The sequence below is a fragment of the Macaca fascicularis genome, chromosome 3, assembly GCF_037993035.2.
Source record: "Macaca fascicularis isolate 582-1 chromosome 3, T2T-MFA8v1.1".
NCBI classification, from domain to species: Eukaryota; Metazoa; Chordata; class Mammalia; order Primates; family Cercopithecidae; genus Macaca; species Macaca fascicularis.
Window position 1 is genome coordinate 124,315,712 of NC_088377.1, and position 11,789 is coordinate 124,327,500.

At 45.6% G+C, this 11,789-nt stretch overlaps 1 protein-coding gene and 1 long non-coding RNA gene across 3 annotated transcripts in view; one reads left to right on the forward strand and one right to left on the reverse strand.

Moving 5' to 3' along the window:
* Positions 1-7,267: 7,267 nt before the first annotated feature.
* Positions 7,268-11,789, forward strand: part of LOC102146274 (uncharacterized) — a 47,803-nt gene continuing 43,281 nt past the window's right edge. For both annotated transcript variants that reach the window (XR_012432646.1, XR_275608.5), the window contains exon 1: positions 7,268-7,492. This is a non-coding gene — a long non-coding RNA (uncharacterized lncRNA). The remainder of the gene's footprint in view (positions 7,493-11,789) is intronic.
* Positions 8,322-11,789, reverse strand: part of DLX6 (distal-less homeobox 6) — a 5,444-nt gene continuing 1,976 nt past the window's right edge. The window contains exons 2-3 of the mRNA XM_045388831.2: positions 11,510-11,703; positions 8,322-9,568 (exon numbers count right to left, since the gene is read on the reverse strand). Of these exons, the coding sequence (XP_045244766.2) occupies positions 9,317-9,568; positions 11,510-11,703 (446 nt within the window). The 3' untranslated portion in view covers positions 8,322-9,316. The remainder of the gene's footprint in view (positions 9,569-11,509; positions 11,704-11,789) is intronic.

Genomic DNA, 11,789 nt, shown 5'->3' on the forward strand with positions numbered 1-11,789 from the left:
ATTACAAGATGCATGTGAAATATTTTACAGCTAGGAAGTCAGCAGCAATAAATGTGACAAAAGAACCTTCTTAAAGTGGGGGTAGATTAGAGCATAAAAATTATATCCTGTCGCTGAGGATTTCTGAGAAGGCTCTTCCAGGGTTGGGAGACTAGACCTGAAAAGGCACGCTATGTGCCCTGAGGGGAATTTGCCTTACCTGCATGTTTCTCTCTCTCTGCCTGCCTCCTCCTCCTCTTCTCTCCCTACCTCCCTTCCATCTCCTTTATTTTTTTCTTTCTCTTCTCCTTTATTTTTTTTCTAGAAGAGTTACCAGGCCCGCCAGTGTGGAACAGCTTGCTTCTTGGAGGAATCAATATTTTGGCCACTCTTCAGACATACCCCGCAGCCTGGCTCCGAGGTAGCACTACGCCCGGCAGCCTGGCCTGTGGACCCCTCCTCCTCCCGCACCCCCAACTCCAGAGCGACCGCGACTCAATATTTCCGTCTCCCCAATCCGCTCCAGCCGTACTTTCTCGGAAGGAGCATTGGGTGCGGGGAAGAGGTGGCAATAGGAAGGTTTGCGGCGGGGTGCGGGGGGGGGGGCGGAGGTGAGGTGGGGAAAGCCAAAGGGTGTCCCATTTTGTTTTCTGCGCTCACAGAGAATAGGGGGATTGGGGAAGAGATGAAGATATCCACTTCCTACTTTTCTTTCTTTGCTTGCAAGGATTTCGGGAGTTTCCATTACACCGAGAGCTAGCGCTTTATTTCTGGCGACTCCGACTGGGAGAAACCCGCGCTCGCGGTGTGCCAGCGCCGGGCTTTCCCCTGCGCGGACGCCTCTCCCTGCCAAGGGATGCGTGTTTGGGAAGGTTGGGGGTGGGGGCGCACCCACTGCACACCTCCAATATTTGTCACCTACTGGCTGCCTAAGAGTAGCAAGAATGTGCTTGGAACATACGGTTTTCCTTTATGCACACAAAGAGGGCAGATAGTTTTCCAGCTGTCCCTGTCATCTCCCCAGCCCCATTACTGGTGGAAAAGAAGGGGGATCCCTTCCTCATCCCCATTCACCGGGCGCGGCCGAGCTGAGGGAAGGGAGGGTTTGATTCTTCTAGAGACAGAGGGAAGCTCTTTTTAAATGACCACTCCTCCACCCTAGCTTTGAGGCTGCTTGTAGTTAAGATCACTAAAGCCTCATTGCTAGGTGGCCCGGCCCAACGCCGCGCAGACACAGACTTGGTTTCAAGATTCCCTTGTGCTAACCTCACTTCTTCCACTCGCAAAGGCCTCTTCTCTCGTGCGGTTTTTATTTTTTAGCTTGGTCTGGGAGCTGTGGACAAAAATATTCTGGTAAACCAGTCTGCAGCGGGCTTTCCCTGGCACCATGGGGATTCTCTCAGGGGAATTTAACTCCCTGCAGTCCTGCGCCCAAGGATGTAAAAATAACAGATCTTCAGCAAAGTCTAAAAATATCTATGTGATGTTTCTCTCCCTTGTCCTCCCTTCCACCTTCTCTTCCTCTCCATTGTTTTTCCTACGTCGAATATAAACGTGCTCCACTCCCCAGCATATTCCCGGACCAGCCGGCCCCACTCTTGACATCGCACTGGGTGACCCCTCTGCCTGCCCCTTCCGGTTTCCACTTGCCTAGCTCTCAGTCTAGTGCTCCCAAAACGAAATCAAGTCTTTTCCAAGATTAATGCTTTTTTCAGTGGGCGTCTTCACACTCCCCACCCCTTACTTCCAACACCTCACCCTCATCTTCAGAGCTCCTCACAAACCCCAGAAAGGCTGGGGCATGCGGTCAGGGCCAGCGCGATTCCTCGGTGCCCAGACCGCCTCCTGAGCCCTCCTGTAAGAGATCAGATAAGTTGGCCTTTGTTTGAGACTCGGGTTGGGCTAGGCGGATTGCTGCCCCTTTTCCCCCCTTTTTCCTGGCGGCCACCTCCTTGTGGGACAAGGGGCGGCCTGGGGATCCGAGAGAAGCCGCATTCCTGTGGGTGCCAGGCGGCTCCAGTGCTGAGCCACAGGGCCTGAGACACACACACACAGAAACCCGCAGACCTCGCTGCCCTTGATCTCACTTGCTCTCTCTCCCTCCCGTCGGAGCACCCACCCGGGAGCCTGTCCACTCACACTCGGATCCACCCAGGGTTCGGCCTCAGGCCGGTGCGCGTTGATCCCCACAAAGACACAAAGGCACACAACCCCCTCCGGTGACACAGGCCAGGCCAGGATCTCCCCGCCCATGTCAATCTCGTCTCTCCCGCCCCTTATCCCACAATCCCAGACGCGTCGGCTGGCCTCCTCTGGTTCCTTTGATCCCACCGGACGCCCCACCGCTCGCGGCGTCCTGGCCGCGCAGTCCAGGGAGTCACCCACAGCGCGCCAAAGCCAGGCTGCGCTCACCTCCTCCCAGCGCGCCCTATAGCTCATTCCAGCCTTGACACCGCTCAGTCTCCTGAGCTCTCCAGCCCGAAGAGCCCGGGATGCCTGCAGGAACTCTGCCCCCACATCCTCCTTCTTAGCGCTTCCTTGTATTCTGGGAGAGGGACCTTTAGGCTACCCAACCACCCCTCCTTTCCGCCCCATCCCTGCAACCCCTTGGATCGCGCGCCTCCCACTGGTCACTGGGATCTTGCCAACCTAGAGCTCTCTAGCCCTCCCTGGAGGCACACCCAGAGGGCAGACGCCCTCGGGCACCTCTGGGAAGCTCGCCACGCCGGCGGATCCGCCTGCGGTCACCCAGCTCCTCCACCCTTAAGCACCCCCTCCCACAGTAGCCAGTAGAGGCTCCCGCCGCTCCGGAGCTTGGGGAGGGGGCGCTGCAGCTTGCTCTTGGCCTCGGCTTGCGTTCCCAGGTTGCCCGCGGTCTTTGCACACAGTGCTTGGTTTTTTTCAACCTCAGCCCAGTCGCAGCGAACTCTGGGCCTTAAAAATAGCCCAAATAGCGGTGGCGCATGTGGGATTGGTTATATATTTTCTACGCAGCCCTGTCTCTTTCCCCCCACCCTCGGCGTTTTCTGTTGCATCTGACAGGCTTTCGATTCCTCAGGGCAGAAAGTATACATTGTATCTATTGCGCGCGCGCGCGCGCGCGTGTGTGTGTGTGTGTGTGTGTGTGTGTGTGTGTGTGTTGGGGGTGGGGAGCCTTTCCTTTCAATCACCCAAGGCTGCCGGCTGTAATGTAATAACCTGTTTTATATGTCGGGCTCTTACCGTGAAGATAGGAACTAAGGGAATTTACATGAACCTCTCTTTAAAGCAGATGAGAGTCCTGTTTTGCATCAATTAAATATTCCTGCTCTTTTGTTCACTTGGACTTCTTATTTACTTCTGATTTATGGGATCCGAAGGAGTCTCTTTGCCAAAAGCACATGTATTATTGAGTCTGTTCCACATCCTAAACCAAGATTTATATAAAACCGTGAAATACCACACATTACGACCTTTCACCACAGGAAGGAAAAAAAATGGCTTCATAACATCATTCTACACACATACCCTCCCTCTCTCCTAGTTTCGGTAAGGATTCTCTGTGGAATCTTCACCATGCAGTGTAGCGTATTTTTTTTTTTTTAAGAAGTGCGTGAGGGTAAAGGGCAGTAAACAGTTTCCAAGCTATGATATATTTTAAAAGCTTTTCTCTCTCTCTCTCTCGCTAACCGAGAAGACAGAAACCTGCCAATGGAAGCTTATTGTCATCCAGGACTATTTCTGCCACTTGCCATTTGCAAGGTCAGGGAAGAGGGGCGGAGGAAGAGCAGGATATGGACTCAACTTTCATCTATAAACAGGGGTCACTAAACAGGGGACATTTCATTATTGCCCTTAAATTCACAAGAGCTAGGAAGCCTGCTTGCCACCCTGCAGGGTGGCCCTGGTTGGGCAGCTCCTGGGTCTGTGAAGTGGTGGGAGGAGGGAGAGTCGACGCACATTGGCCTGGAGGCTAGAAAAGATGCCTAGGAAATTCTCTGTATTCATGGTGGGAAAATTGAGCTCCTGGGGATAAACGGGCTTTAGGTATCTTTGACTAGGAGGTCCCCACCAGGAACCAGAACTAGACTCCAGAACCCTCCACTAGGGTAGGGTTCATCCTCCGGGAAGCAACAGCTTGAACCCCTAGAGCTCTTTGACTCTGGGACCAGCATAGTCCCCCAGCCTCTCTCTCCCTCTCTTGCTCTAACTCCCTCCTTCTTTGGTCCTCCTATATTTTAATAAGATTGACCTTGCTCATTTTAGCACATTGGTGACAGGTAGCAAAGGAAGCAGCTGGACTGGTTTGTATGGTGGAGGGGTGTTAATTAATAAAAGTTAATGATAGGATTAAAACCAATAGCCAGCCAAGCCTACTGGAGAAGACAGCTTCCCAGCTGGCTATATTTAATTAGCAGCATTTAATATGTTTTCTGCTAATATCATCTAGGATTCTATGACTTAGTTCACGCTGAAAGAGAATGAAGACAGAGGGCAGAAACACAAGTGCCCAAGGGCATTTTACTTGGATAACAAGAGAGACAGCAATTTCATTTAAGAAAATGTTCATAAACAAGTGACAGGCACACTCTGAGGTGATTTTGTGGAAACAATGGTGAAACTGACAAATGTTCTTTGCTTTGGGGGAAGGACACCTTTTTAAAACAGGAAAATGTTTCTGGAGAGAGAAGGGGGAATAAAAGACAGGGGGTTGGAAAAAAAAAAGAAAAAGAAAAATTATTTTAGACTCCAGAAAGCAGCAGATGCAGCTGCCCTTGCAAACACATCAGCCCTGCACTATTGAAGATTTGGACATGAAATGCTTCAGACCACTGATTTGCTATTTTCTTAATTCTTGCTCTTCTTTTTCCATATGAATCAAACAGTCTTTTGTCCTTCAGGGTTTGATTTGATCGCTACTGTTCACATTTCACTTTTGTATTTTCCTCTTCCTATACCATTACTCATTGAGTGCCCTGTGAAATTACAATCGTACATTTTCAACTCAGCAACCCATTTGCAGTGCAAAAATAGGGTCTAAATAATGGCTGAATTAGCCCTACTGGACAGTTTCAGATGTAACACTCTGTAATAATTATATTGCAGGCTGGATTAGGATGCTATTATCATAATCTGGACGTTTACAATTATCTGTAATTTGCAAAGATGCGCCAGGTCTTGATTACAGCAGTTTTTTTTTTTTTTTTTTTTTGTACCACGCTAACCATCACTAAACAGTGACAGTAATAACAGCTAATTTTGCTGGCAATATAAGAGGTGCTGGGGTGTGCAAACAATTTCACACCTGGATGTGCTCACTCAACCAAGAATATAGAGAAAGAGCTTCTGCCCTGAGACTCAGAAAAATATTCTCCTGTGCTTCGGTTCAGTATAGATTTCTAGACCCTGATCATTGCTTAAGAGATATTCACTAATGGTAAGTTTTTATTTCTTGCATACTTCAAGGAACAGTTCTTATTTCTCTTCTCACCGTTTCCAAGATACATGTTGCCGTTGTAATTTATCATGGGCTACAACTTTGCTTTATAGATTTCTCTGTGCTGACCTTTTATCCCCTTTAACAGTAAAAAGGGCTGTTGTTCTGTTCAGTGAAAGGATGCGAATGAGAATGGGATCCTTAAGTATTCGATTTGTCTTTCTTGTTTTCTATGTTGTTGATGTATTTGGTGCAGCTTGTGACTGGAGCCTGCGAAAAGTACCATGTTTCTATAAGGTGTGGAAAGACTCGGCTGGAGATTCCAAGCTAAAATCTATTTAAGAATTATTATTCACAGCTAATCCTAGGTGAATCCCGAGAGGGCTTTACATGTGGCCGTGATTTTAGATTTTGAGGCGACAAGATTATCAAACGGAGCTCGCGATGGGGCTCCTTTAGAACCACAGGTATGCGGACATTTGCAAAGGCAGGTGTAGTCTGATGAATCTCTGGACGGTGTAGCCCCTTCGAAATCTTTCCTCCCCTTGGGGGAAGGTTTCCGAAATAACTGGCCTCTGAACCGCTTCGAGGCTGCTTTTCAGGGTCTTTGCCTCAAGCTGGTGTGTCGGGGCGGTGGGGGTGGGAGGAGGCTATGCGGGTCTTGGAGTTACTGCCCGCCGAGCACAAACGCTGCGACCTTGGGGTTGGAGGGGCATGATTGGCTGAGACGCAGAACCAAGCTGGGGAGATCAAAAACTCAAATTTAGGAACGCACCAAGGAAGACTCCAGCAAGAAGCCGTGCTGTTCTATCTATAGATGACGCTGTTTCCTGACCCTGTAGACGTTGTAAGCAACTAGAGATGTTAAGTGCCTGAGAAATCTTTGGCTTTCCATCCCAGTGCAAAAAGGCCTTTCTCCGGCGGCAGAAACCTTTTGACTAAGTTGTGTCAAAAGATAATGAGATGTTTATTGGTGCCAAAGAGAAATCGTTCCCTTCATTCCCTTCCTCCTCTACCCCACCCCCAGCTATTGTTCTCTCTCTCCCCCACTTTCTCTCTTTTTAAATAGGAAATACGGTCAGAACTAGGCTCCACAACTCGAACTCTGCAACCTCTGGAGAAGTTCGAACGTGGGGAGGCGTAGTAGGCACCACCACTGGGCGATGCCTTTCGCCCACGCCCCTCCTACCAATCCCTCCCTCGGGAATCCGCTTACCATAGGGTCAATACATTCTAAAGAGTGAACATATTAACCCTTGAGTTTCAGAGGATCCAGAGAAAGCCCAGTTCCAAGGGCAGTCTGGGGGAACTACTTGGCAGAATTTCTTGCTTAATTAAACTCCTGTTAAGAGATAAACAGATCGATACAAATGCATCATGACAACACCTCGAATATGTCAACATGCATTTGCCGAGTTTCAGAATGTTATGCACTCACAGTGGTTTGGCATGTATCTGGTGAAATTTTTTTAAAGAAAAATTAGTGTTGGTTTCGATGTATGGTAGCTTTCTCCCTAACGTAATTTGAATAATTCAGCAAAGCCCCACTACCAGCTGTACTTCTGCAGCCTCTTCCATTCTTTTCAGCATTATAATTTTGGTTAATTTTCAATTTTAGGTCCTACGTCTCTGCAATTTGTGTATGAATAACAGAATAATTTCCCTCTTTTGTTTCGCCTTTCCTGTTCCTGAATCTAAATAAAGATGGCTTTTTAGTATTAAAAGTGGAAGAAAATTACAGGTAATTATCTTTGACGGTAAAAACGCTGTAATCAGCGGGCTACATGAAAAATTACTCTAATTATGGCTGCATTTAAGAGAATGGAAAAAAACCTTCTTGTGGATAAAAACCTTAAATTGTCCCCAATGTCTGCTTCAAATTGGATGGCACTGCAGCTGGAGGCTTTGTTCAGAATTGATCCTGGGGAGCTACGAACCCAAAGTTTCACAGTAGGAAGGGGGAAAAAAGAAAAGAAAACATTTTTCCTAATGTAACAATGCGAATGCTAGAAAATGACAAGACTGATCGGTTTTAAACCATTCTGAAGACTGACTGAGCGTGGAAGTTGCTCAACAAAAAAAGGAACGGGTATATTGGTAAGTAGTCTTTGCTTTGTGTCTAATTATAGTGACTGTCCTTTTGCACGACTGTATGTCGCTGTCATTATATGGAGCACTCTGAGTATCTCTATTGACTTCTGATAAATGGCTCAGTGGTTTCAAGGTTCATAATTTGAAGGATGCCCAGGTCTGTAGCCATTAATTCTCGCAGTATGGGGCTTCCTGCTTGTATGACGGAAGGACTTTTCATTTTCATTATTTCTGTGCTTTCCCCAAGATCGGAAGGATGTATTTCATCCAGGATAGTGCATTTTCCTACCTAGCTAGCTGGCAATGGGTTTTAAACATTAAGTAGGCATAATTGTGCACTCTACTCTCACTTTTTTCTTTTCTATGTTTTTAAAAATTGCATCCAAAGACAAATATGGCTGTATTATTTTGGCTGGGAAAAGAGAAAGGAGAATACTCAGTTTCAGCACTAGAAACTACTGTGATGTCTAGAAGTTAACTTGAGGATAGGTAATTCTAATGTTTAAAAGTAGATAAATGTGTAGAAATTACAATAAAAACATAATATGTAAAGAAAGCTGAGAGAACATCCATGGTTAATGTTAAACTACCTAAGACAAAGACTAGTAGTGCAAACTGACATCTTTGCAGGCACTTGATGTTCATATATATATATATATATATACACACACACATACACACACACATATATATATATATATATATAACTTTCCATATTAGGAAATAGGAATTTTTTTAAGGGTGATAGAAAATATAATGGGGGGAAGGGAAGTGAGGGAGGAGGGAGGAAAGAGAGGGACAGAGACACACACAGAGAGAAATATACAAGACACTCTTAGCGTTTTGTGGCTTTTACTCCATATATGAAAGAAGACAAAAACATACAAAGTATATGTACAACTAAAATTCAACAATATATACAGAAATGTTTCTTGATATAAATGTCCCTATTAGCTTTGTGAATGCCACCAATTCACCTAGTAAAGGTGTCAAAGCAATAGAATGGCAATTTTGATTATTTCCTCCGTCTTTCCGGATTCCAGTTCAGGGTTCTGGGGGATGGAGTGGGGAAAGAGTGGTTTTTGTTTTGTTTTTTTAATCAGCCATCATTCCTGGTCATTGCATTTTGATAAAACATGCAGCATTCCCTTTGTAGCAATGTTCTAATCTTACAGCCACTTTTTCCTTTTTCTTTAGAGAAGGGCTGTTATGTGAGGATTTTTCTTTTTCTTGTCAGTCTGGGAATGGTAAATAAAAATGCAGGAGTCCAAAATGCTTCTCTTTCATCATGTAATGTCTTAAACTCATTAAACAAGTAAAAACGCTGCCATGTTTGTGCAGATTCTTCTGGTTGGGGGAAAATCTGTTTAAAAAAAAAAGTCATTTTGATGGATACTCCCAAAGAGAAGAAGAGGCTCAGAGCCTGGATCCCAAGGGGTAAGAGAAAATATCCTTACGGTAAAGGGTTTCAGGAGTGCTGGCATAGAAACCAGTTTCTCTCTCACACACACTCTTTCTCTCTCTCTGAGATGCAAGATTAATTACTGACATTGCTCAAGAGAGAAGGTAAATGAGAAAAAAAAGTGGAAAGGGAAAAAGAAAAGAAAGGTAGAAAGGAAAAGGAAAGAAAGAAGGAATGGAGGAAAGGAAGAAGCAGTGAAAAGAAAGGAGAGGGAGAGAAAGAGAGAGGGAGAGAAGCCTAGTCGGCTTCTCGCCACATTTATGAGCTCTCCTAAGCCTGCTCCTTCGGCTCCTTTTCGCAGATACAAGCAGGTCCCGGATCCTCTTTTCCTTGTTCAGACGTTTCCCTAGGGTGTTCCCTTGGACAACTCACATCATCTGTGGTCTCTGCATCGTGTCCTGGTGTGGAGAGGAGTACCAGTGAGAATAGCCAGGCATGTAGCTGTTGGGGGGCATACTGACACCCTTGGCCGAGGCAGAAACGTCCCAGACTGGAGGCAGCGCTGGCGAGCGCGGCGACAGGGCCGCAGAGCCCTGGAGGGGGTCGCTCTCATGAGGATTACTGCCCTGCTTCAGCAGTTTCTTAAACTTAGAGCGTTTGTTCTGAAACCATATCTTCACCTGCAAGAAATGCAGCAATCATTAGGCCCATAAACATCAAACCAGTGCCTCTAGCATCACTTGGGGGTTTGGAAGCAATATTAGAAAAGTTTAAAACAAAAAACAACCACCGCCAATGCCTACAAGCCAAGTCCCCGCCTCCTTCCACCTCTTTCTAGCCTCTTACACTCCCACTTCCTCCAACCTACTAGTTATCTTGCCTGGACACCGAAAGTTATTGTAATGCTAGAATTGCATGCTAGCCTAGGTGTTTAAAACAACAGTATAAATAAGACAAAACTGAATGAGATGACCAGGTCCGAAGCCTAAAGAAAGATTTTTAAAAGGAGCCCTTTCAAATCAAAGTCATTCAATTGAATGTACCTCCTCTGAAAGTCTTGTGTTTTTACATTTAGTCTATGTAAAATGACTATTTTCACATAGTCGTTTGCTTCCTGTACATGCGTAGAGATACCCAAAAGCTGGTATCTCTATACAGGCACAGGGAGCAAATGACTGAAAAGATTAAAGCGTATACATTTATAACTAAATGCCTTCAATATATCTATGCATATATTGCATATGCCATAGATTATACATGAAGCATTTTTCTCCAGACATAAATATATCCCCATAATCTTGCAGGGATTAAGGATTGCAGCTCCTTCATTCCCTATTTTGTATGTTGCCTAGTCAAACTGTGGTCAATGATCATCACATGATTGTTAGTATAGTAACTAAAAGTCAAAGGACTTCTGAAAATTAAACGTGAATTGAGATATCTGGGATGGGAGCATATCTAGGCCAACATTTCAGATCTACTTTATTTGAAGAAGGAAATTTTATGGTGCAGCTTCCTTTACCTTTAAAATTCCCTAGTCATAGGAATCTACTTTTTCAAGAGGCATACAAGCCACTGAATAGCCGGAATCCTTTCATATCAAACCCCAAATATACGAATAGCAATATGGAAAAAGGAAACAGGCTAAATTGAAAAAGAACAGCTTAAGGAACAACTGTCTTAAGTCAACACACAATCAGTCTCCAGCAATAGTCTCATAAAACCTGAGGTCCCCTTGCTGAAGATTACCTACATCAGATAAGGCCTACTCCATCTAGGTAAATTAATCAACAAAACTGCAGGTGATTGCAGCCTGGCTTTTTGACCAGGGTCCTAATATACTCACCTAAGCTCCTTCTTGTGAAATCTGAAATGCCTTTTATGGCTTTCATATTAGTAGGATGGGAGAACTTCAGTAACTGTACTTAACTGTGGCTTCACCTGTTACAATTTTGGTAACATTTCTTTTTGATCTCCAACTCTGCCACTACACCCAAGTCCTGGGCTCCAGGGAGACAGCTCAGACCACATCAGCCTGTCACCCAGATGACTTAACCACTGTGCTTAGGGAAATCTTCAGAAAAACCCACCTTGCCACTCCTAGGATAAATAGATTGCACTTTGGTGCCTTTACTAAACCTCATTGGAACCTATGCCTACTTTGTTTTTTCTTAGTTCATTTCACAAGTTTTCTTTCTGTGTCAATGAGTTGAAAACCTTATTAGTTCCCAGGGCCTACAAAAGGATCCTTAAAAAAGTTGAACCTTATTCTGCCTCCTGGTCTGTAAACCTTTTTCTCCTAAATGTTTGTTCTCTTTCATGTTGTTCTGCTCTGGAATAAGACTCAATTGAATTATGAGTTTGGTCACAAAAGGATTCTAGGCTGGGGTGGGGTCGCCGAGGGTTGGGAGGATGTGCAAATCCAATCCAGTATTCAATACCAGGTCATTCATTCCAAACTGTGTTGTCCCAGGAAAGTGCATAACTGGAGCAAAAGGCATTTGTCATTAAGCTCCTTCCATCCTTGGTTGACTAGGCCAACAATTCCTCCTGATGCGCTCCCTGCTCGATCTGCAAGCGGGACCAGTATTTCAGGGATACTTGGGCTTGTCGGGAATTACCTGTGTTTGTGTCAGTCCTAAGGAAGCTGCCAGTTCGGCTCTCTCTGGAAGGGCCAGATACTGTGTCTGCTGAAAGCGATGGTTTAAAGCCTGGAGCTGCAGGCTGGAATAAATGGTCCGAGGCTTCCGAATCTTTTTCCCTTTTCCATTGAACCTGATTTCCCCGTTTTCAATCACTGTAGTTTTTTGTTGATCTGCAAGCAAATAACACAGAGGAGCGGTCACCCGGGAGGCCACTGCTGCCATTTCCCTGCTCCTGGCCTGGCCTGCAACGAGTCTC